The sequence below is a fragment of the Oryctolagus cuniculus genome, chromosome 9 (genome assembly GCF_051225735.1).
Source record: "Oryctolagus cuniculus isolate XC-2025 breed Fujian yellow rabbit chromosome 9, ASM5122573v1, whole genome shotgun sequence".
In the NCBI taxonomy this organism is placed as follows: Eukaryota; Metazoa; Chordata; class Mammalia; order Lagomorpha; family Leporidae; genus Oryctolagus; species Oryctolagus cuniculus.
In genome coordinates, this window is record NC_142875.1 from 11,151,380 (window position 1) to 11,176,539 (window position 25,160).

The 25,160-nt window shown below is 39.5% G+C and overlaps 1 protein-coding gene across 5 annotated transcripts in view; it reads right to left on the reverse strand.

Annotated features, from left to right (window-relative positions):
- The window catches only part of ITGBL1 (integrin subunit beta like 1), a 262,924-nt gene that overhangs the window by 101,535 nt on the left and 136,229 nt on the right, over positions 1-25,160 (reverse strand). For 4 of the 5 annotated variants that reach the window (XM_070048621.2, XM_070048620.2, XM_089303451.1 and 1 more), the window contains one exon: positions 18,578-18,724. In XM_070048621.2, coding sequence (XP_069904722.1) covers positions 18,578-18,724 — 147 coding nt within the window. Of the gene's footprint in view, positions 1-15,941; positions 17,320-18,577; positions 18,725-25,160 lie in introns of those variants that run through there. The other variant, XM_089303453.1, reaches the window with a different exon arrangement.

Consider the following 25,160-nt stretch of genomic DNA (forward strand, 5'->3'; position numbering starts at 1 on the left):
CCAGTGGAAAGAAGGGGCGATCAAAGCAGGTACCTTTCTCTGAAGGGATGAGAGGACTTCCACTTTGATTATGGTCCTGTCTAAATAATGTCAGAGACGGTGGACTCAAAAGGCTTCCATAGCCTTAGCAGCACATAACAAGAGCCTCAGATGATCTCTGATGTCATAAATTAGAGTGTCAATTGTTAAATCAACAGGAGTCACTGTGCACCCGCTCCCCATGTAGAACCTCTGTCCTTAATGAGTTGTACTATGAGAATTAATGGTAAAACTAGTCTTCAAACAGTATTTTATACTTTGTGTGTCTATGTGGGTGCAAACTATTGAAATCTTTACTTAGTATAGAGTTGATCTTCTATATATAAAGATAATTGAAAATGAATCTTGATGAAGAATGGGATGGGAGAGTGAGTAGGAGGCCAGACAGGAGTAGGGGTAAGAGGGCAAGTATGGAGGGAAGAACTGCTATATTCCAAAAGCTGTACCTATGAAATTTATATTAAATAAAAGCTTTCAAAAAAAAAGAAATCATTCTTATATTCTGCTGTATATCCAATAATATTTTGTGTCTTGCGTTAGTCCATTTGGGCTGCTCTTTAAAAAAAAAAAAAACAGACTGAGTAGTTTATGTACAACAAATTTCTTACAGTTCTGAAGGCTGGGAAGTCACAGATCATGGCCCTTGCATATGACAGTCTATCGCTTGACTTATAAATGAAACTTTCTCTCTGGGCCTTCCCATGAGGGAAAGGCTGAGCTAACTCTCTGGGGTCTCTGTTACAAAGGAATAAATCATATTCATGGGGATGCTACCTTCATGATTTAATCACTTTCCAAAGGCTTCACCTCCCAAAACCATTGCCTTGGCAGCTAAGTTTCAACATATGAATACCAGGAGGGTACAATATTCAGACCAGAGGAATGTTTTCTACTCAGTCAGAAACTAGGACATAGATTAGAAGCTCATTGCTCAATAAATGTCAGGGATAGAGGCACACTTGATTTCCACTAAGGGGACACAATGGTTGAATGGCATATCCCACAAAATTCACATTTACCCAGAATCTTAGAAGATCAGCTCATTCAGAAATACAACCTTTGCAGATTCTATTAGTTAAGAACTTAAGAATCATTTTGGATTTGGGGTGGGCCCCAAATCCAATGAGTAGTGTCTTTTTAAGAAATGGAGAAGGAGATTTGGACACAGAGAGACAGGGAAAGCCGCCAAGGGAAGACAGAGGCAGAGATTGGAGTGGTCTTCTCACCAGCTAAGGAGTTACCAAAAGCTGAAAATGGCAAGGAAAGATTCTACCCTAGGACCTCTAATGAGAGCAAAGCCTTTATGTATCATTGATTTCACACTTCCGATCCCTAGAACTGTGAGAAAATAAATTTCTGTTGTTTTAAGCCATCAAATTTTCGATCATTTGTCTCAACAGCCTTAGGATTTTAATCTGGAGGTGTGTGGGGGTGGTAAACCTCAGCTGTAGATTGCAAACAGCCAGAAAGACAGAGAACCACTGTGTGACATGCTCTTTAACGAGGTAAGAAGCATGAGGAAAGTTTCTGGGAGGGCATCCAAGGACAAGCACTACTCTTCCTAAGGCATTTCTGAGCCTCGGTTCTCAGTAGCAATTGGGTATGTGCAGCGATTTTACCGCTAGCCTCAAATTGCCTAGCTACACCCCTGAGCATGCACATCATGTCTCCATGTTATCCTGTCTTATGGTAGCTACAAAAGCCCAAACAAAAAACAGGACAATGAAAGAGGGTAAGTCCTTAGCTAAGCAACGGATCAAATGGATAAGTGTACAACCAAGTTATTTTTGACAAAGAAGCTAAAAGCAATCCCTGGAGCAAGGACAGTCTCTTCAACAAATGGTGCTGGGCAAACTGGATCTCCACATACAGAAGTATGAAGCGAGACCCCTACCTTACATGGAAACCCAATCAAAATAGATTAAAGACTTAAATCTCTGACCCAATACCATAAAATTATAAGAGCACATAGTGGAAATCCTGCAAGACAGTGACATAGGCAAAGAGTTCTTGGACAAGACTCCAGAGACACAGGCAATCAAAGCTAAAATTAACAAATGGGATTACATCAAATTGAGAAGCTTCTGCACTGCAAAAGAAATAGCGAAGTGAAGAGGCAACCAACAGAATGGAAGAAAATATTTGCAAATTATGCAACTGATGAAGAATTAATAACCAGAATCCACAAAGAGATCAAGAAACTCCACAGCAACAAAACAAACAATCTAGTTAAGAAATGGGCAAAGGACTTAAATGGGCATTTTTCAAAAGAAGAAATCCAAATGGCCAACAGACACATGAAAAAATGCTCAGGATCACTAGCCACCAGGAAAATGCAAATCAAAACCACATTAAGGTTTCACTTTGCCCCAGTTAGAATAGCTTTTGTACAGAAATCAACAAACAAATGCTAGTAAGGATGTTGGGGAAAAGGTACCCTAATCCATTGTCGGCAGCAATGTAAACAAGTACAGCCACCTTGGAAGACAGTATAGAGATACCTCAGAAATCTGAATATAAACCCACCATATGACCTAGCCATCAGACTCCTGGGAATTTACCCAAGGGAAATGAAATTAGCATATGAAAGATTGACCTGTACTCTCATCTGTACCCCCATGATTACTGCAGCTCAATTTACAACAGCTAAGATATGGAATCAACCCAAATGTTTGCCAACTGAAGACTGAAAATGAAATTATGGGATATGTACACCATAGAATACTACACAGTGCTTTAAAAAAGTGAAATGTTGTCATTTGCAAGAAAATTAAGCTAGAAAGCATCATACTTAGTGAAATAAGTCAGTCCCAAAAAGAAAAATACCATATGCTCTCCCTGATCTATTGTAACTAATAGAGCACCTAAAAGATAATCTATAGGAGTGAAATGGATACTTTGAGATCTAATGACTTTAACAGTCCTTGTCTCAACTGTTGAGGAATAGTTTCTTGTTTCATACAATTTGTTGGACTCTTTTTTTTTTTTTTAATTTTATGTATTTATTTGAGAGGTAGAGTTACACAGAGGAAGAGACAGAGAGAGTGAGCTTCCATCTGTTGGTTAACTCTTCAAATGCCCACAATGGCTGGAGCTGGGCCAGTCCAAAGCCAGGAGCCAGGAACTCCCCCTGGATCTCCCATGTGGGTGCAGGGGCCCAAGCACTTGCCCATCTTCCACCACCCTTGCAGGCCATATCAGAGAGCTGGACTTGAAGAGCAGCAGCCAGGACATGAAACTGGCACCCAAATGGGATACCTGCATGGCAGGCAGAGGCTTAGCCTATTATGTTATTGCCAGCCCCATGAGTTCTTCATTTAGTAAAGTGTTATTATGTATATAAATTTAATTAAAAATAGATCTTACTAAAAATAATGATGGGAATAGGATAAGGAAGAGAAAGAAGGGTGGCAGTGTGGGTGGAAGGGTGGATACAGTGGGAAAAATCACTATGTTCCTGAAGTTGTATTTATGAAATGCATGTAGTTTGTATTCCTTAAACGAAAGGTTTCTGGGGAAAAATGTCTCTCATAAAGAAATTATAAATAAATGCTGGCGAGGACGTGGGGAAAATGTACCCTGTTCCACTGTTGGTGGGAATGTAAACTGGTGCAGTCACTGTGGAAAACAGTATGGAGATAACTCAGAAATCTGAATATAGACCTACCATTTGATCTAGCCATCACACTCCTGAGAATTTACCCAAACCACATCAGCATATGAAATAGCTATCTATACCCCCATGTTCATTGCAGCACAATTCACAATAGCTAAAATATGGAATCAATTCAAATTTCCATCAGCTATTGACTGGATGAAGAAATTATGGTATATTTACACTATGGAGTACTACTCAGCTATAAAAAAGAATGAAATCCTGTCTTTTGCAACAAGATGAACACAACTGGAAACCATTAGATTTAGTGAAATAACCAGTCCCAAAAATATAGATATCATATGTTTTCCCTGATCTGATACTAATAAATACCTGGAATGTAACATATTGGAGTAAAATAGACATTTTGAGATTTGATGATTATTTCTAGCCCTTGTCCCTTCCAATAATGCTTTTTATTTCTTTTTCCGTCATACTACATGTGGAACTCTTTGACTTCATGTAGGGTTAACTATACCTCCATTAAGTAAACTGAAAATAGATCTTTGTAAAAATTAAGAGTGGGAATGTAAGAGGGAGGAGGAGAAAGTGTTGGAGTGTGGGTAGGAGAAAAGCTAAAGGGGGGAGTGTCACTCTGTTCCTAAATCTGTATATATGAAATACATGAAACTTGTATAACTTAAATTTCTTTTTAAAAAAGAGAAAAAACCCTTAAAAATTACCTGTTATAAAAACCCAAAATATGTTTCTGAGATAGGTCGTTTTCTGCCCTCTTTAACAACTTATTTCCTTTCAACCATCTTCCACATTAAATCAAAAAAGCACTGCATATTGTCAGTGTGACACTATGTCTGGGATGGTGCATGGGTTCAAGAGCTCCTCTTTTGGGGCCAGCGTTGTGGTATAGTGGGCAAAGCTGCCACCTGCAGTGTCAGCATCCCATATAGACACCGGTTCAAGTCTCGGCTGCTCCACTTTCAATCCAGCTCTCTGCTATGGCCTGGAAAAGCAGTAGAAGATGGCACAAGTCCTTAGGCCCCTGCACCTGCGTGGGAGATCCAGAAGAAGCTCCTGGCTCCTGGCTTTGGATCAGCTCAGCTACGGCCATTGCAGCCATCTGGGGTGAATCAGTGGATGGAAGACCTCTCTCCCTCTTTCTGCTTCTGCCTCTCTGTAATTCCACCTTTCAAATAAATAAATCTTTAAAAACAGCTCCTCTTTCTCTCCTTCCCCTCCCTTAGCCACTCTTGTCCCCTTTCCTGTCTCGCTTCTTTCCTACCCAACAGAACATCAGGAAAAGGCCACACACAGCAGTAAGTTTTGTGCGCAAATCAGAAGCACTCCCAAAGGCCCCATTTGCTTAGAAGTAGGGCAAATCCTAATGTGTCCATCCTCTGCTGTGGACTGTTCCCGAGCCCCAGAGCAGTGATCTTCACTCTGCTCCTCATTAGAACCACACAGAGAGCTCTGGAAATCTCTGAGGGCTGGGCCGTACTGCAGACAGATTCAGTCATGTGGGAACTCAGCAGTGAAATTTTAACATACTTTTTCAACAAACCCTAAAAGTCCTCATTTTTCTCTATGAAAGCTTTAAGGAAAAAGCTCACTTGACTCTGATTTTACAGGGAAATCCTTATCACTTCAGTGAGACATTCGTACCTACCACTTCTTCCCATTTTCTCTGGCCATCTTCCCACAGTTCTCATTTGGCGGCTTTCAGTACTCAAACCTGGCCAAATATGACCTCAGAAAGGTTCCCTGATGTCCTAGAGCAATACCCAAAACCACCTATCATATTACTTTTATTCCCTAAATTATTTGTATTCTACTTTAACTTCTTTTCCCAAATCCACCAGAATCTCTCTGAAACTGGTTGCCCTGTTTATTATTCTATCTTCAGCACTCAGAGTGGTTCCAGGCACTGTTGTAGGCACAATGAGTTTAAAAACACATGTTGTTCAGGTGAATGAATGAATACGAATTTTGTTTTCTCTGTCAAATTCTACATCCATGAAGTCAATGATATATCATTCACTTAAACCATTGTAAGTTTTTACATTGTGTATTAGGTTAAAAATAAAAAATTTTCATATAAATTATAGAATTTTTAGAGGAAACATACAAGTTATTATTGCTGTTAGTTATTTTACAGAAAACAAAATTGAGGGCACCACAATGTTAAAAATAATAAAACAAAAATCCCCATGATCACTCAAAGAGTAAGTGATAGAACAACATCTTTCTGAGTGTCAGAAGGCCAGGTGGACATCTCTCTTCTTCCTAACTAGAAGCTGGCTGTCAGTGCCAAGGGATGGTACAGCACTGGAAGCTTATTGGAGTCTCTCCACCCAAACAGAAAACTGATGCCTGCAAACAGTGCTTCCAGGGACCACGCAAGTGAACAGCAGCAGCAGCACTGGGAACACGACTGAGAAGGTCACTGTGCATTGCCCTGTCACACCTTCGTGCGGTCAAAAGACTTCAGGTCTCCTAACATTCAAAATGTTATTAACTAACAAGCACTCCCAGAATCCTGCAATCCGTCTGCATTTCTCTGTTGATGCCATAGAATTATCCAGAAGAATGATCTGGACTCAAGCATGCACATTATGCATAGTAATCTTTCCTACTATGCAAAAAAAAAAAAAATGAGGACTTTATCCTAACCCTAACGGAGCATCCATTCAATACTAGTTACCCACACTGCTCTGAACCCTGTTCTCTCCAGCCTCTGGTAACCATCAATACACTCCCAACTTCTCTGAGGTCAACTTTTTAGATTCCACGTGTCAGTGAGATCACATGGGCCAGCTTTGGGGCGTTTGGCTTATTTCACTTAACATAATGGTTTCCTTTTATAATTGCCTGATTCTGTCTCACCACCACAACTCTAATTCAACAGTAACACTGACCACACCCCGACTTCCCACAAAGCCATCAAACCAAGCACGTGGAGGGACCTATCTAGGCACTATACACTCTATTTTCTTGCAATTTTTTCAGAGTCATTTTAAGAACTGCCAGTCAAGTCTTACAAAATATGTGTCTGGGGGAAGACATCCTGGCAAAGGAGTTAACATTATTATAATGGACTTTATGAATGACTACAAAATATTTGGAGTCTCATTCTTGGGACAATCTAAACTTTAAATGGCTCCCAACTGTATTGTGCCAGACTATTTGGTATTATCTATCAGAACCCACACAGCAGGAATATCTTGAGCAACAAATAGTTCAAAATTATTTAGAAAGTTAAATAGGAAATCAAAGAATTCTGCCTTTCCTCCTTATGCAAATTAAAGTCATCCCATGAGAATTTAACACTTATGGAGAACCAAATCTCATTCATCCGTTTATACTCCAAATGAAAGGAAGTCATGACTGAAGAAGGTATTACTCTGTACCCCAAAAAGACACTTGGTAGAAAGTAAGATCTTGAAGACATGGTTAGTCATACAGTTGTCAGGAAGAGTCAGCTCTCAGTCTGCGCAGAGAGCTATGCAAAACCTTGTATCATATTGATTATGAAGGTGAGTCAGAAATCAGAGGCATGGGGTTCATGAGAGCAGAAGCATAATCTAAGAATCCAAACAAGTGAGAACAGAATGAAGTCTACTTATTGCATTGAGAGGTGAAAGGAAGAAAAAGCAGATTCATGGAGCTGAGTTAAAAGTCACCAAGAAAGTTTGCTACCATTTTAGCCTGTACCTCACTGGATCACAAAGGTGGGTAGCGGCAAAGCATAGGCTATGTCGGGGTCTACTCACAATAGTAACCCAGTAACCCTGGCTCACCTAACTGCTGCACAATGTTCCCTTGCCATTTGTAAAGATTATGACCCTCAAAACACTAATCAGACTGCTCAACAGATGTCGTTTCAATACTTTGCTGATATAAACAGCTTTGAATGAAACAATTTTGTATTTGTTTTTGTTTTCTCACATTCTTGTGGCAGATAAGAAAAATATGACTTGAAGGGCAAGAAGGAGAAAGGCAGGCATATGAGAGTGTTATAAAGTATCTGGCTTGTTTATGGGAAGATTTGGGTTTCAGTAACTTTAGTTACATTCAGCATTGTAGTAAGGAAGCAACAGGTGGGCTGTAAGCAAGTGAACCTGGCTTATCTATGACACATTTTGGTGTAATTACAATCTGTACTTCCTCTGTGTGCTGCTTTCTGACAATCTCATAAGGCAGTTGTGAAACAGAATGCCACAAAGAAGTGGCCTTTTGTGTCCCAAATCTATCACAATATGGGAAGAGGCCGAATGGAGAGAGTGGAGACATATTTGCCCTTAGGCTGTGTCCCTCCACTCTCTCATTCTCTGTATGTCACTGAAAGTGAGCTTACTTCCCGTTATCTACACAAGTTATTCCCGTTTTACCTCAATGCTTCTACCCATGCTGTTCCCTCTACCTGTAATGCCATTTTTCCTAAGTTATTATCTAACACTACTCTTCCCTGTAGATTCAATTCTAGTGTCATTCATTTCATGAAACTATTTGGACACAGATAGAGCAAACATCCTTCGACTCTCAATCCGTTCTCCCAAAACATTCATCACATTTATCACAATGTTTGATGCAGGAGTCAGCAACTTTTATCTGTAAAGGGTTAGATAGAAAATAAATCAGGCTTTGTAGAACATTTTCTCTGGCAACTACTGAATTCATTGTAACAAGAAAACAGCCATAGGTAAACAAATAGGTATGACTGTGTTTCAATAAAACTTTATTTACAAAAACAGCAGACAGACCTACTCATTCTAATTTCTTGACCCCAGCTTAGCACAAAGATACATAGGAGAGAAATTATAAATAATAAATTTGATAAACAACATCATTTAGGAAAATATGATGCATATAATGCTTATATGGTAAAGCGAGTATATATTAAATTTCTGCATCCTTTTACAACTCTAGCACAATGACTGAGCCCAAAATCTTACACAGTGAGAGCAGAATCACAGAGTTCTGGTCAGCCATATGACCCTAAATCCTAGACACAGCAATCACACCTTGCCTCATTGATTTTCTATTAAAAGGAACATCTGTGAAAGCTGTGAGTCCATAAAGATTATGGCTGATAACCAGATCGGGTTTTATCCTGCTAAAAAAAATATATTTGCTTTGCCTGTTTGTATTGAATAAACTTGGGTAAAAAAAATGATAGAGTTCCCCACCACATCTTCCAGTATAATTTTAGCATTCTAATATAAATAAATATATAACCATAGTAACAAAATTGTCATAGTTGTCACATACTTCATTTTAAGCTTGCTTAAAGAAATTGGGATTGAATTCATGACCAATTTTCTATTTTCATTTCAAATAGGTTTTGACAATATTTGCTGCACTATTTACTAGGAAGTTTTCTTGGCCAAGGAATTTCACTGGCTTTCAATTTACCAGACAAAACTGAGGCAAAATGTAATAAAATTATCTATTTACTTGGATCAATTCCTATTTTTGATGCAAAAATGTTTTGTTGGCATAGATAAAAGATTTAAACAAGATTATTGACTGAACGTGAACTAAAATAGTGTCTAACTTGGTAGTGATATAGTGTTTGGAACTATGGAATGGAAAAATCTCAGCTAATTAAAGATACCATGATTATTACTCACCATTGAATTGTTTTCTATCATTTAAAATATATAAAATTGTTTTTTCATCTCTCTTCTGTTAAACAGAAAAACCAGCAAGAAAATCAAAAAATCAAATGGAGAAAATAAGGAACATAAATCATTATTGCCAGGAAAAGGGACCTTTTTGAATAATCACCTTGTGTGACAACTTCTATTCAACATGGCTGCCATTTTCTTGAGCAACTCCCTTTAATATATGTAAATTCTGCCTCTAAAAAATTGTGGCCTCATCATAACCTGAATATTTAATCCTGGATTTAATCAGGACCTTGCAGCAAATCACCAGATCTGGGCACCTGCACTTTGGCCTTCTTCAAGGGAATATACGATTTCTAAAGACAGAGAAGTCCAAGCATGAAGACAAAGAAAGGATGCTGGGGGCACTTTATTGAGTCCTCAATGGATTCTAATACTTTTATCTCAATGCTACCTTTAATGAAATCATAATAAACCACAGTTACATTCCAAAGATTGTGAAATGTAGGACACATGTAGAGTTTAAGAAAGTTTGGGGACCCTAAAAAGTGCTGTGGTGTGTAAAGCTACCTCCCAAAAGCACCGGCATCCCATATGAGTGCCAGTTGGAGCCCCAGCTTCTCCACTTCTAATCCAACTCCTGGCTAATGGCCCGGGAAAAGCAGTGGAAGATGGCCCACGTGTTTGTGTCCCTGCCACCCACATGGGAAACCTGGATGAAACTTATGGCTTTGGCCTGGCCTAGTCTTGGTTGTTGTGGCCATCTGGGGAGAGAACCAGAGGATGGAAGATTCTCTGTCTCTTCTTCTCTCTGTATCACTTTCAAATAAATCTCTGAAAAAAATTCTAGTGAATTTTATAAGTAAATGACTAAAATCATTTTAGTTAATATTGTGGAAACAAAGAAGTTCAAAATAATGAAATTTGCAGAAATATAAATATTTAAAATATTTGAGTGCATAATATTTTACAATAAAATTTATTATGGTATTTTAAAAAGTTTAGACACATAAAAAAGTCCTGTTTATAGATATTTAAAAAAAATCCATACACCTTATAAAATGATACAAGAATGGCAAAACAAATGTGATATGTAAAGCAGCACAATAAGTTCTAAAACAATATATGCCATCATTGCATCATTACTTTTTTTGATAAACAGCAGTACTCCCAAATTGTATATGATTATATTCATATGTGTGTGAACAGGGTAGCACCAAACTATTAATGGTGATTTACCATGTCAGCCTAGTAAAACTATATGTAACAGCAAAATAAATTTTGTAATTATCCAATACATACTTATTTTTAAGTTAGTAAATTATTATGCATAAAAAATCTTTCTTTCTAGATACTACATTATTATGAGTTATTGCATTAGGAATAGAGCGTACGAAAGTCTTAAATAGTGAACACTGCAAGTGTATAGTGTGCTCACAAAGGCAGGGACGTCTCCCTGATGGCCCATAGGCCAATCCCTCATTATTCGCTGTCTGTAAATAAGATAAAGTCCAGATTTTGGCTCCAGACATGATTATACGTATAGTTTTCCACATTTGGTCCCCAGTGAAAGCAGGGCCAATTCCTCCTGGATAAGGCAGAGAAAAGAAACTAATTTTGCCAAATTCTTTCTTCATTATTTTGGATATAATCTGTAAAAGCTGGATTTAAAATGCCAGAGTTTAGTGCATGAGTCTTCCAGGGTCTGCTCATACTGGCAGAAGTAGTGGATTAACCTACCAGGGTCACTCAGAATACAGCCAGGCTAACGCGCACTTGAACCAGGAAAAATTTCCACGCTGGGTTCCCTTGTCCACTGACCACGCCACGTCCAACTATGGTTAACTTATGGTAAGATGTTGGCCACAGAGGATTTTGAAGATATAATCAAAATCATTTAACTGAAATGTCAGAAAGACTTCCAATTTTTAAACTTTTTCTCTGGTCCAAACAATCAGCATTTCTGTAAACGTGAACAAGAACACTAATGATTTGTTTTTCCAAATTCTTATTTTTTAAAAGTTAAATAAATAATGAAAAAGAGCAAGCACAAATCATGGAAAATAGCCTGGTAAATAAAAACAAGAGAATTTAAACATGTGGTATATCATTAAAAGGGAGATATAAATTATAACTTCAGTTGAAAAAAAAAAAAAAAATCTCCAGATGGTCGGAACTTGGCAGGCCATTCTTCTTTGAAAGTATGTTTCTAGGTAAGACTACAGAAAGGACTTCTTAATTCATTAATTAAAGTACGCTAATTGATAAAAATGAGGACATGATTCCTATTTTCTTGAAGCAACGATACTAAATAATTAGAACCAATTTATCATTCTTCCTTCATTTCACACCTTTCCTTTGAGGGTGTATGGTCATGTGTATTTAAGAACTAAAACATATGCAACACCTCTTAGAACAAGTCTGATAAATGAAAAACAAAGGGCAAAGAGGACAGGCAATGGAAGCACAGGGGACTGCAGTACCAAACAAAAAGATGACTTAGACACAAGGACAAATGATACTCAAAGGCAGCAGTCTGCAAACACAACTCTGAATAATAATGCCTGCAGATAAATCATTTGTGTTGATGATTATGGAAGTCAATGAAAGGAGTTTGATAAATGGCAAAAGCTAATAACACTAAGAGGAAAACACACAGAAAAGAGCTCACTGGTATAAATATCTCTATTGGTGGGAAGAGAGAATTTCATGATATTGTAGGAGAGTATACTGATAAAACTTTTCTGCAGAATATTAATGGGGCATTTTTTATTCAAAATATCTAACCTGTATAATTCATTTAAATTAATGGCTTCTACTTCTCAGAATTAAGGATCTGGGCACAAGTTTGGTTATGTGAATGTAAATTATGGCATTGAGAATTTCAGTAGAATCAGAGACAATACAGATTTCAAATATCAGAGGACTGGTTAAATTATTTTACTACAACCATATTATAATAAAATACCATGCGGCTATTACAATAACTTTATAGTAGTATATTTGCAACAAGGAAATATATTCATTATAATAGTTCAGCAACGTGGCATAATAAAAGAACCAGTTAATTATCTAAAAACAGCAGCTCTGGAGTCACAAGGCCTACACAAGAGTACTTCAAAAATTCTACGAAAAACTAAATTAAAAAGTGAGTTGATTTTTGGTGAGAAAATTAATTGAAATCCATGCACAGTGGAGGGAAATCTTCAAAAAGTTCGTGGAAAATCCATATTTCAAAAAAATCTACAAATGGGCTTTCAAAATGATTTTGGATCCGAAAAGTCTACCTGTGAATTGCATTTTTCTACATACATTTTGAAATATTCTTAAATATTTCAAAGTATTTTTGAAATAGTCTTAAGTATTTGTATAAAAACTTGTGGGGCCAGCATTGTTGCCTAGCAGGTTAAGCCGCTGCCTGCGACACTACCATCCCGTGTGGGCACCAGTTCAGTTCCCAGATGCTCTACCTCCCAGCCAGCTCCCTGCTAACATACCTGGGAAAGGAGCAGATGATGACCCAAGTGTTTGGGCCTCTGCCATCCACATGGGAGACTCAGAGGAAGCTCTGTGCTGCTAAGTGGTTCAGCTCCAGCCATGGTGGTCATTTGGGAAGTGAACAAGCAGATGGAAGACCTCTTACTTGCTATCTCTTCCTCTCTCCACAACTCTGCCTTTCAAATACATACATACATCCACACATACAGACATACATAGGTAACTTTCGGGAAACTTCTACTTATGGAACTTCTATGAGATGAAAGCATCCAGAAAAACTCCTGGTTTTGCCTGGCCCAGTCATGGCTATTGTGGCTAACTGGGAAGAAAAACAGTGGAGGGAAGATCTCTGTCTATCCCTCTCTCTCCCTGTAACTCTGCCTTTCACATAAATAAATATTTTTAAATAAGATAGGAAGTTTCAAATTTCTGATATATTTCTCTGTTAAAAAGAATGCATACTTCTTCCTGTCTCATTGTGTTTTGGGGAAATTAAAAAGAATACGTACAATGTTCTTGGAATTCTATCTGTTGAATAAGTGCATATAAATACTGCTAATAGAACAGCAAGTATATAAAATTTGTAAAATGTACACAAGTTTATAATTATTTTGATTTACACATTGATACTGAGAACATATATTTGTAGTTTCAAGTCTCAATTAAAAAAATATTTTATTTTTAATGCAGAGTTAAAGCGGGATGGAGAGAGACAGAAACTGTCCACTGACTCACTCCCCCAAATGGCCTTTTGGCCAACACAGGGCCAGGCCAAACCAGGAGCCTCATCTGGATCTCCCATGTGGGTGCATGGGTCCAAGTCCTTGGGCCATCTTCTGCTGCTTTCTCGGGTGCATTAGCAGGAACCTGGATTGGAAGTGCAGCAGCTGGCACTGCCTATACCACTATGCCACAACACCAACCCAAGCCTCTCTACTCTTTAAATCTATTTAGATTTCAGTGATTATTGTGTTTGTTTCTTTGCTTTGGCTTAATAATTTTTCCCAATTTTTAAAAACATTGATTGATTGACTGAAAGTCAGAGTTGCAGAGAAAGTGAGATCTTCTACCTGCTAGTTCTTTCTCCAGATGACTGTAATGGCCAGGGCTGGGACATGCTGAAGTCAGGAGCCAGGAGCTTCATCTGGGTCTCGCACGTAAGTGGCAGGAACCCAAGCCTGTACCATCTTCTGCTGCTTTGCCCAGGCCATTAGTATGCAGTCAGATGGGAAGAGCAGCAACCGGGACATAAACCTGTGCCCATGTGGAATGCTGACGCTGCAGGCAGCGATTTACCAACTGTGCCACAACACCGGCCCCACATTTCTCAATGTGTTTATGTGAAGAAAGTATCAGGAGTTTGCCTACAACAGCAAAACAACCAAGATCTCAGTGTCTTAAAACAACTACAGTGTCCTTCTTACCCACATCCCAGCTCCTTGGTGGGTGGGCAGAAGTTTCTAATTGCCACCCTCACTCAGGGAGCCAGGTGAGAGAACAGCACCCTTCCACGCCCTGCAGGTTCCTAGGCCCCAAGCTGGGTAAGGACGGCAGGTTTCTCATCGCTCCTTAAAGCTTCTGCTCAAAATGGCACTCTTTACGTCTGTTTATCCTTTCTGGTCAAAGTCCGACTCATGGTCAAGAGAACTTCAATAATAACAAGAACACATTAAGTCATGAGGAGTTGAAATTACAATGCAGTCTATGATAAGCCACTACTAGTTTCTGAGCAGCACATTGACATGAGAACAAAGTGGGCCCCAGTCCATCTCCCAGGATCAGAAATTAGGATTAACAAGCCTGTATTATATAAGAAAAATTCAAAACAGTTCACATAGCCATGGACTTAAAAGATATGCTTATTTAGATGCTAAACAGTTTTTAAATCCATCTATTGCTTTTTCCATAACATATATTCCCATGGACTTTCTAAAGACTCCACTTATGTATGGATTTCAACATTTTTTTTTGCACTGAAATAAATTTATCTTTTAATTCCAGTTTTTCCATGAACCTTTGGAAGTCACCTATTAAGATAAGGTAGACAATAATAAACACTAGTGAGGAATCAGGATTGACAGGGAGTTTAAGAAGAGATATAGAAGTTATCCAACCTTCCGCATGCAATGATCACACTCAGTCATGACCAGCAGAACAAGCATGTAATTCAATTTCCGGTGGAAATTGTCCCCTTGTCCCTCAGGAGTTCCGTCCAGTCTACCAGGAGACCAGCTGGCGAACTGAGGAGGCTTTCAGGCTTGAGAACTGATGGGCCTTGTCATTGCTTTCCTCACTCAGGTAAACACAGCTGCAATTTTCATTCATAAATCGCAACACTAATCCGTTCAAAGTCTGCCTATCAGCAGTGTGCTTCACAGCACGCCCTGCCACAGCATTTGCAGACCCAGCACTGGGAGAAGAGAGGGGCCTCTGTCCATGGTCCGCAGCCCTGGACTGGCCACCAGCAATCCTTGCTGTTCCTGCTGAAAATCCTTACACTGCGTTTCGATTCCCTGGGAGACTCGTCACTCATCTACACCTTCATTTCGCTGCCAGACAACCTTACTCCCAGAGTCTTGAACGAACAGTAAAATTATGATAAAATCATTGTTTTATATTCCCAGTCTGTACCTATATAACATTTACATATACCCTATTGCTAAAGACAGTAGCTAAATAATTAGTGAACCTTAACAAAGATAAGAAATAAATCTGTGTTTGAAGAATAAACATCAGAATTGTTAAAGGTCAGTATGTATCAGTCACAAATAATTTTCTAGTGCTTATTCTAGAGATTAAAAAATTTATACTCCGGGGTTCTAGTCCCGGTTGCGGTGCCGGGTACTAGTCCCGGTTGCTCCTCTTCCAGTCCACCTCTCTGCTGTGGCCCGGGAGGGCAGTGGAGGATGGCCCAAGTGCTGAGGTCCCTGCACCCACATGGGAGACCTGGAGGAAGCACCTGGCTCCTGGCTTCGGATAGGCGCGGTGTGCCGGCCACGGCGGCCATTTGGGGAGTGAACCAACAGAAGGAAGACCTTTCTCTCTGTCTCTCTCTCTCTCTGTCTCTCTCTCACTGTCTAACTCTGCCTGTCCAAAAAAAAAAAAAAAATTACACTAATGAAAATCCATTAGCACATGATATATTTAAATAATCTTCTACAAGAGGTATTTTATATGCTTTTATTATTTTTCTATTACATGATTATTTTTAACTTCAAATTACAAATGCATTTATGAAAGTATATTTTTTGCTTTTTTGTTTGTTTAAAATAAGAAGTGCATAACACTACTGGTTTCTATTCTACATACTTCTACTAGTAACATAGCCTAGTGAGGTTTAACAATTTTACAGAATGTGACTTATCTTAACAATACTTTCAAATGTCAGGCCTCTTTGTGTTTTAATATAACAGCAAAAATCCTGGTACCTAAACTTTGATAAAGTGAATATAACTAGAAAAATATTCTCAAGAACAAGTATCTATTTTGAGATGAAGTTCTTTTTTCTCTCAAGGTTTCCAGTTTAGAATGGAATATTCCCACATTATCATAAAGTTTTGAAAAGATATACTTTTTGTAAAGATATTAACTAATTTTTCTATGTCCATGTTTTAATACAGCTGGACAGAATAAAGTCTGTGTAAATGTGTATATAAAGTACACTAATTTATTTTTCTGTAGATTATAATTGTGAGCAAATAACAGACTGAGAGATGCTCACTTATAAGTAATAGCCCGAGAGGTAGCCATGTTCCGTGTTTGTTACTTCAAAAGCATAGCCTTCCCAGCATTATCAGGACATGGTTACTAGTGCAGGGAGAAGAGCGGCCCCTGCCTGTGGTTAGTCAGTGGTAAAAATGAGGATGATCAATGGTACTTTTGAATTTTTTTAAAAAAGCTCTTTCTTATAGTCTACTCTCCTATTTACACTCATTAGAGGAAAATGTTAGATATGAGAAGAAGCCCAAATATCCAATACTGGATATGAGGAAATATGTTACAACATAATCATGGGAACTTGGAGAATTTTCTATACAAAGAAAACTGCAAGTACGCAAAAGACGACAACAAGAGACAGCAAGGATGTGGAGAAGTGGAATCTCACACAGCGCTGGTAGAACTGCAAAACAGTGGAGCTTCTTCAAAGATAGTCTTGCAGTACCTCAAAAAGTTACACACAGAGTCACTCAGTAATGGCAACCACAGGTCTATACCCCAAGGAAGGTAAAACACAAATGTACACAAAAACTTGCATTGGAATGTTCACAGCTATGTTACTCATGGTGGCCAAAAGTAGAAGCCTCCCCACTGTCCCAATGCCCATCAGGGATGAAAGCATAAACAACGTGACGTATCCATGCAACGAATCCAGTAATAAAAGGGAACAAAGAACTAACAGGTGTGACCACACTGATAAAATCTGGAAACGTTGCACTAAGAAAAGCCAGGCACAAGAGAGACCACATGTTTTGTGACTCCATTTGTATCAAATATCCAGGATCGGCAAATCCATAGGGAAAGTAGATCAGTGCTGTCTGGGATCTGGGAGACACAAGAATAGAAAGTGACTGCTATGGGGTACAAGGTTTCTGTTCATGGCAATGAACGTTTTCTGGAATTAGAACTCAGTGGTGATGTCTAATTCAATGAATATACAAGGGTACTGCAAAAATGACTTGAAGATGACATTAAAAGATAAGTTTATTTTGGGGCAAAAAGGTTTAGCTATCCATGCATAATTTTTTCTAGAATACTCATTTGCCATAAGCTTTTAAAAGACCCTCCATATTAAAATTTCTAAGTCTTACACTTTGAAATTTTGATATGTAAAGTATGTTTTCCTTAAGAAAGAATGTTTTTTAAAAAGAAAGATGAAAAATAAAATTAAATTTCTGATCTAACATTCAAGTAAAGGAAGCCTTTACTTTTCATCTTTCATGAACAAAATTTATAATAACTTCAATGACCAGTGCTTCCAAAAACAACATTTCATACTGATTTTGCAATTCTCACGCCAGAGGTGAAACTGTATTTATTTTGATAAATCAGAAAGAACAGAATAGAATCCCTGTTCTCCAAAAATTCGTATTGACCCCAATAATCAGAGTGCACCTGAGGTTACAGGCCTCCTAAAACAACAAAAGCTTAATCATAGTGATCTGTTTTATGCAATGCTTTTTCAAAAGCCAACAATCTTCTCAAAATAATGTTATCAGTTCTCATAAATGTCACTGGACAATTAGATGGTCTTGTTCAGAAAGCTTTAGGCAAACATCCAAACTAGTGGGTTTTTTAAGTGTAATAGTGAACGAAACTGAAATTGAACATACCTCAAAGCTAAAGTAGACTGATTTGTGGGTTGGAGGAGGGAGAGACGGAGGGAGGGGAAAGGGGAAAGGGCAGAGGGCAGGGCCAGGGGGTGGGGAGAGAGAGAGAGGGAGAGAGAGAGAGAAAGAAAGAAACATATTTCTCCACGTATTTTCACTCATAGAGATTAGATCATTCCTTGCAATGGCCAAGGCTGAACCAGGCAGAAGCCCAGAACCAGAAACTAAGCCTCCCTCGTGAATGGCAGGGACCCAACTCCTTGAGCCATAACCACTGTCTCCTATGGTGCATGTTAGCAGGCAGCTGGAACCAGGAGTGGAGCTGGGATTCAAACCCAGGCACTGTGATGTGGAATGCGGTTGTCCCAAGTGGCATCTGAGCTGCTGGGCTTAGAAACGAGATATATGTGGACTGAACACCTTTGAGACCAGTGACTGAGCGTCAGCGGCAAACCCTGAGAGACCTCACTTACCCCGCCCGGAGCAAGGCAGGTCAGAGCTTCCCCGACACTTCGCGATGCTCTCCTCAGCCGACAGTGGGCAGGAACGTAGATGCTCACACTTTTTCCCATACCAGCCGGCTTTGCAGTCACATCTTCCACAATTGCACTGCCCGTGACCTACAGAATGACAGCCAAAAAGAAAGTACATATAAAGATAATGAAGTCAGAATTAATTTTCATTCCAACAGAGGCTTTCGCAAATGAGTCAGGATCTTAAAGTATAAAACAGTAAGGCAAAGGCACATTTTTTCCCAAATTCTTAATCGCTGATTTATATTAATGGATCATGATGGGTGAAGAAACTCAACAAATACAAACAAGATAAACAGGTTAGCAGAATAAATGGGGTCTATCAAAATCCAGACACATGGGATTACATGTACCTGCTGGGGGCCTGAAAGGAATATTGGATAGATTTGGCAGTTAACTCATAGGGACAAAAGTCATTGGAAATGGAGAATCTATTTCTGAAGCAAGATTCGGGTTTTTTTTTTATTATTATTATTTGTCAGGTAGAGCTACAGACAGTGAGGGAGAGACAGAGACAAGGTCTTCCTTCCGTTGGTGCACTCCCCAAATGGCTGCTACGGCCGGCACTGCACCGATTCAAAGCCAGGAGCCAGGTATTTCTTCTTGGTCTCCCATGTGGGTGCAGGGCCCAAGCACCTGGGACATCCTTCACTGCCCTCCTGGGCCACAGCAGAGAGCTGGACTGGAAGAGCAGCAATCGGGACTAGAACCGGCGGCCACATAGGATGCAGGTGCCGCAAGGTGGAGGATTAACCTAGTGAGCCATGGCACCGGCCCCAAGCAAGATTCATTTTTCTAATGAGTAATTCAGCCATCTTTTTCACTAAACTCTCACAACCATAGAAAAATTGAGGGTGAAGGACACAAGCTCACAAAAGGAGTAAAATCTAGAATTTTGGAGGGACCGATCTTTAATTTTTCAGCTTTATGGAGATATAAAGGACAAATACTATACAGATTTAAGATGTACAACTTGATTTTTGATACATTTATGTACACTGGAATAATTAACACAATAAATTAACACATTTGTCATCTCACACAATTACTTTTTTGTGTGTGGGTATATGGTGAGAATACTCAAGATCTACCCTACTCATAAATTTCAAGTATTCAGTGTACTGTTAGTAACCAAGATTATACTGAACATTAGCTCTCCTTAACTCATTCATCTTAAGATGTTGAAAATCTGTATACTTTGACCAATCCCCACCTTCCCTACCTTGAATCCCTGGTAAACAACTACCTGTGCTCTTTCTGTTCCTATGAGTTTGACATTTTAAGATTCCACATGTGAATGAGTAAAATCATGCAGTATTTGATGTTCTGTGTCTGGCTTGTTTCACTTAGCACAGTGTCCACCATTGTGCATCTACACCATGTTTTCTTTACACATTCATCTGTTGACACTCAGGTTGTCTATGTAAATTCACTGTTAAAAATGCTGTGATATACTTGCTATTGTACAAAATGCTGCAATGAGAGAGCAGATAGCTATTTGAGATACCGCTTTTATTTCCTTTGGCTATACACCTAGAAATTTTTAGATCATATGGTAGTTCTATTTTTAATTTTTCAGGGAGGAACTTCTATAACAGTCTCTATAAAAGCTATGCAAATTTACATTCCCATGAACACCATTTAAAAATTTAATTCACATCCTGTCCAACACTTACTTTTGACCTTTTGAGAGTAGCCATTCCAACAGGCATGAGGTGACATTTCATTATTTGTATTCCTCTGACAATTAGTAATGTTGAGCACTCATTCATATATCCATTGGTAATTTGCATACCATCTTTAGAAAAATGTCTATTCAGTTCCTATTATTAAGTTCTGTGAGTCCCTCCTATATTTTAGATGTTAACACCTTATAGGATATATGAATTATAAATATTTTCTCCTTTAGGTGTTTTTTTCATTTTGTTGATTGTTTCCTTTGCTGTTGCAGACACTTCTAGTTGTATGTAGTCCCACTTTATTATCTTTTTTTAACCGTGCCTCCAACTGTCATATCCAAATCTCAATGCCAAAACCAAGGTCCTAAAGATTTTCTCCTGTTTAATTCTCTGAATTTCATAGTTTCAGGCCTTATACTTAAGTTTTAATACAGTTTGAGTTAAATTTTATATATGCTATTAGATAAAAATTCAGTTTAATTGTTTGACATGTGGGTGTCTATTTGCACTAATATAATTCTTTCAAGAGACTAGAATTTCCATGTATTTCTTCTTGGTGTCGTTTTTGAAGATTAGATGACCATAAATGGGTAGGTTTATTTCTGAGCCTTCTATTCCATTCCATTGGTCTCTGAATCTGGTTTTATGCCAGTACCATATAGATTTTTAATAATTTTAAAAAATATTTTATTTATTTATTTAATGGAGAGTTACAGATAGAGGGAGAGGCCGAGAGAAGAGTCTTCCATCTGCTGGTTGACCCTCCAAAAGTCCACAATGGCCAGAGCTGGGCTGATCCAAAGCCAGAAACTTCCTCCAGTCTCCCACATGGGTGCAGGAGCCCAAGCACCTGGGCCATCTTCCACTGCTGTCCCAGGCCATAAGTAGAGGGATGAATTGGCAGAGGGGCAGCCGAGACACAAACTGGCACTGATAAGGGATGCCAGCATCAGAGGCAGAGGCTTAGCCTGCTACATCACAGCACCAGCCCCTACCAAATAGTTTTGATTACTATGGCTTTGTAATACAGTTGGAAAAATCTTGTGGTCACTTGAAAATTTTAAGATTTTTTTTTCCAGTGAAAAGTGCAATGAGATTTTTGATAGAGATTTCACTGAATCTATATATCACTTAGGATACTAGAGACATTTTAATAATATTTATTTTTATGATATATGACAATGGGATATCTTCATATTTGTGTCTTCAGTTTCTTTCATCTTCTATAATTTTCAACATTCATATCATTCAGCTCAGTATTATTCCTAAGCATTTTACTTTTTACTCTATTGCAAATAAGATTGTTTAACTTCTATTTTGGATAGTTCATTGAAACAGGATCTTGTCTTCAGTACTCTGTACTTTATACACATTTGCTCTTTGCTAAGCACCGCATAGTTAGTGTAAAGCACTTAGCCTAAAACAGTAACCTATATGGAGTTACAATCCTTTAAGATCAACTTCCTATATATAAAAAAGTTCAGGAAAGATAAAATTCCCTGACGGGGGAAGATAAAGAACTGTCATGAATGGTGGCAGAATTTTTACTATAATGGTTTACACTTATTTATTAGTAGTAGTTACATCTCATAGGCTGTTGGATTCTGTGGCTTTTTGGCATTTGCCTCAGTTTGAAAAATTCCGATCCTTCTTCTCAACCCTCATGTAAGTTAGGACAAACTTTGAAAACAGAGCTGAACTGCAAACACATATATAAATAGCAGTTCTTAAAAACATATAACACTTTGGCCGGCGCTGCAGCTCACTAGGCTAATCCTCCGCCTGTGGCGCCAGCACTCCAGGTTCTAGTCCTGGTCAGGGCACCGGTTCTGTCCTGGTTCTCCTCTTCCAGTCCAGCTCACTGCTGTGGCCTGGGAAGGCAGTGGAGGATAGCCCAAGTCCTTGGGCCCTGCACCTGCATGGGAGACCAGGAGGAAGCACCTGGCTCTGGGCTTTGGATCTGCACAGCGCGCTGGCCATAGCAGCCATTTAGAGGGTGAACCAATGGAAGGAAGATCTTTCTCTCTGTCTCTCTCTCTCTGTCTAACTCTGCCTGTCAAAAAAAATGTATATATATATATATATATATGTGTGTGTGTGTGTGTGTGTGTATATATATATATATAAAACACTTAAAGTGCAAACAGTTCTGTTATTTTATGGGAGCCACTGGTTTTGAAATCCTTGGAGAATTTCATTTCAGGAACATCTAGATCTTCCACGAAAATGTTGAACAAAGCACAGCACCCGGTCCCATGTGTGGAAAACTAGCAGGCACGTTAGCAATAAGACTGAGAACAGTTAGATTCAAGTAGGACTGGGAGTTTTTTTGTTCTCAGAAGTTCAAAATGGCTGAGGAAGTTAGAACCAAAGACCCAGCAACTAAGGATGCCAGGACATCTCTAACTCCATGAGAGGATGCTTGCTACCTGCCACTGTGAATTCACAGGCAGCAACACACAGCAGTATTTCCAGCCATGGGCAGGTAGAATGACCAAAAGCCAGGGGGCAGGGGAGGGGCCAGCGACTGAGGTCTCAGGTTGTGCAGATGGAGCACATGTTTAAGAGCAACCGTTTTCCATCTGAAGTGCACTCACGTCAGTATTTTTTTAAAAAAAGTGTTGGAATCCAATGAATCCAAAAGTCTGAAGTCATTAAAAAAAGAGATATTTCAGTTCACAATTGATCACACTGATAGGTCTAACAGTCAAAGGGATCACACAAACAAGACTAGTGTCTGCAAATACTACTGATAGAATAGAAAAGGGAGAGAACGATCCAACATGTGAAGTGGGATACACAGCAGACCTGTAGAATAGCAAATGTCCTGAACAGCACTCTGGCCTCAGAATCAGCACTTAAGGCACTCAGCTCTGGCTGAAGGGCCCATGAGAGTATTTTAGGCATGGAAAGCCAAGACACGCTGGCAAGAAAAAAAAAAAAAAAAACTAAATGAAAGATCTCTGCGAGTGAGAGAGTGAGATCCCGGTGGAAAAAACGGGGCCATCAAAGAAGGAGGTACCTTTCTCCGAAGGGAGGAGAGAACTCCCACTTTGACTATGACCCTGTCTGAATAAGATCGAAGTCGGCGAACTCAAAAGGCTTCCATAGCCTTGGCAACTCATGACTAGAGCCTAGGGAGATTACTGACGCCATAAACAAGAGTGTCAAATTGTTAAGTCAACAATAGGAGTCACTGTGTACTTACTCCTCATGTGGGATCTGTCCTTAATGTGTTGTCCAATGTGAAGTAATGCTATAACTAGTACCGAAAACGTATTTACACTTTGTGTTTCTGTGTGGGTGCAAACTGATGAAATCTTTACTTAATATATACTGAATTGATCTTCTGTATATAAAGATAATTGAAAAAGAATCTTGATGTGAATGGAATGGGAGAGGGAGTGGGAGTTGGGAGGGGTGCGGGTGAGAGGGAGGTTATGGGGGGGGGGAAGCCATTGTAATCCATAAACTGTACTTTGGAAATTTATATTTTACTAACTAAAAGTTTAAAAAAAAGAGATGTTTAGACTTAGAATCGGAACTAATGAATATCAAAGGGGGGTCAGTCAGATTAACTGTGGGGGCCTTCACACATGTGGAAAAAGCACAGTCCAGCTGCTTGGTCTGGCAGTTAAGATGCCCGTGTTGCACATCAGAATGTCTGGGTTCAACCCAGGCTGTGCTGTGGTCCCAGCTTCCTGCTGGTGTGGATCCTGGAGGGCAACAATGATAGCTCAAGTAGATGGGTCCTTGCAACCTTCCCCTCCCCGCCTTGTCCTCCTCCTCTGTCTACGAACACACACACTTCTGCATCTCAAATATAACAATCTTAGAAAAGCAATCGGCAGCTCTAGACCTGGAAGGAGAACTCCGGGTGTCATTTACCACGATGCCCCTTTTCCAATGTCCCCTCCTTCTCCTCCGAGCTTGCAGCCTATTGTTTCCTCACCCTTCGCAGCTTTCCCCAGTCCCGGTGCCTCCTTTTCTTGCAGCCTTCCTTTTCTATCACTTCACCCTGTCTATGCTCTTCCACAAATCCTGGAGGGGAAATCCTGCCCGGCGGCACTGCGGCGCTCCCTCCTTGTACTCAAGGCCACATGATGCACATTCTCCAGGACTGTTCCTATCACCTCCAGGCACTGCCGTATCTAATGTGACCTCACTTCTGTCATGTGTGTGATAACCCCTAATTCCTGTGCCTCTCAACTCAGCCTTGTGCCTCAGCTGCGGTCCTGGCTGTAACTCATCCAGTGCTCCCAGTAACCTGCAGCCAACTGCTTACACATTACAATGAATCTATGAGTTAGTGCCATTGTTGCGATTGGCTTTGGGAGAAAAGGCTTTGATCCTATTTGGGAAAATAGCAAAGTGAGAGTGGTGTGTGGTTCAGGATGACTTCTGCTCCTACTGTCCACATATATGTATTCTAGACTTTTCCTGAGATGTGTCCCCTGAAAGAGTAGCATAGGATTTAAAAAAAAAAAAAAAAAAAAACAAGATTCATTTATTTAAAAGGCAGAGTCACAGAGAGGCAGAGGCAGAGACAGAGGGGAGAGAGGTCTTCCATCCACTGGTTCAGTCCCCAAATGGCCGAAACGGTCGGAGCTGGGCTGATCCAAAAGCCAGGAGACAGGCACCTACTCTGGGTCTCCTATTCAGGTGCAGGGGCCCCAGGGCTTGAGCCATCTTCTACTGCTTTCCCAGGCCATAGCAGAGAGCTGGATGGGAAGAGGAAGCAGCCAGGACTAAAACCAGTACTCATATGGGATGAGGCCGGCACTGCAGGAGGTGGTTTTACCCACTATACCGCAGTGCCAGCCCCAAGGATTTTTTTTGAAGGC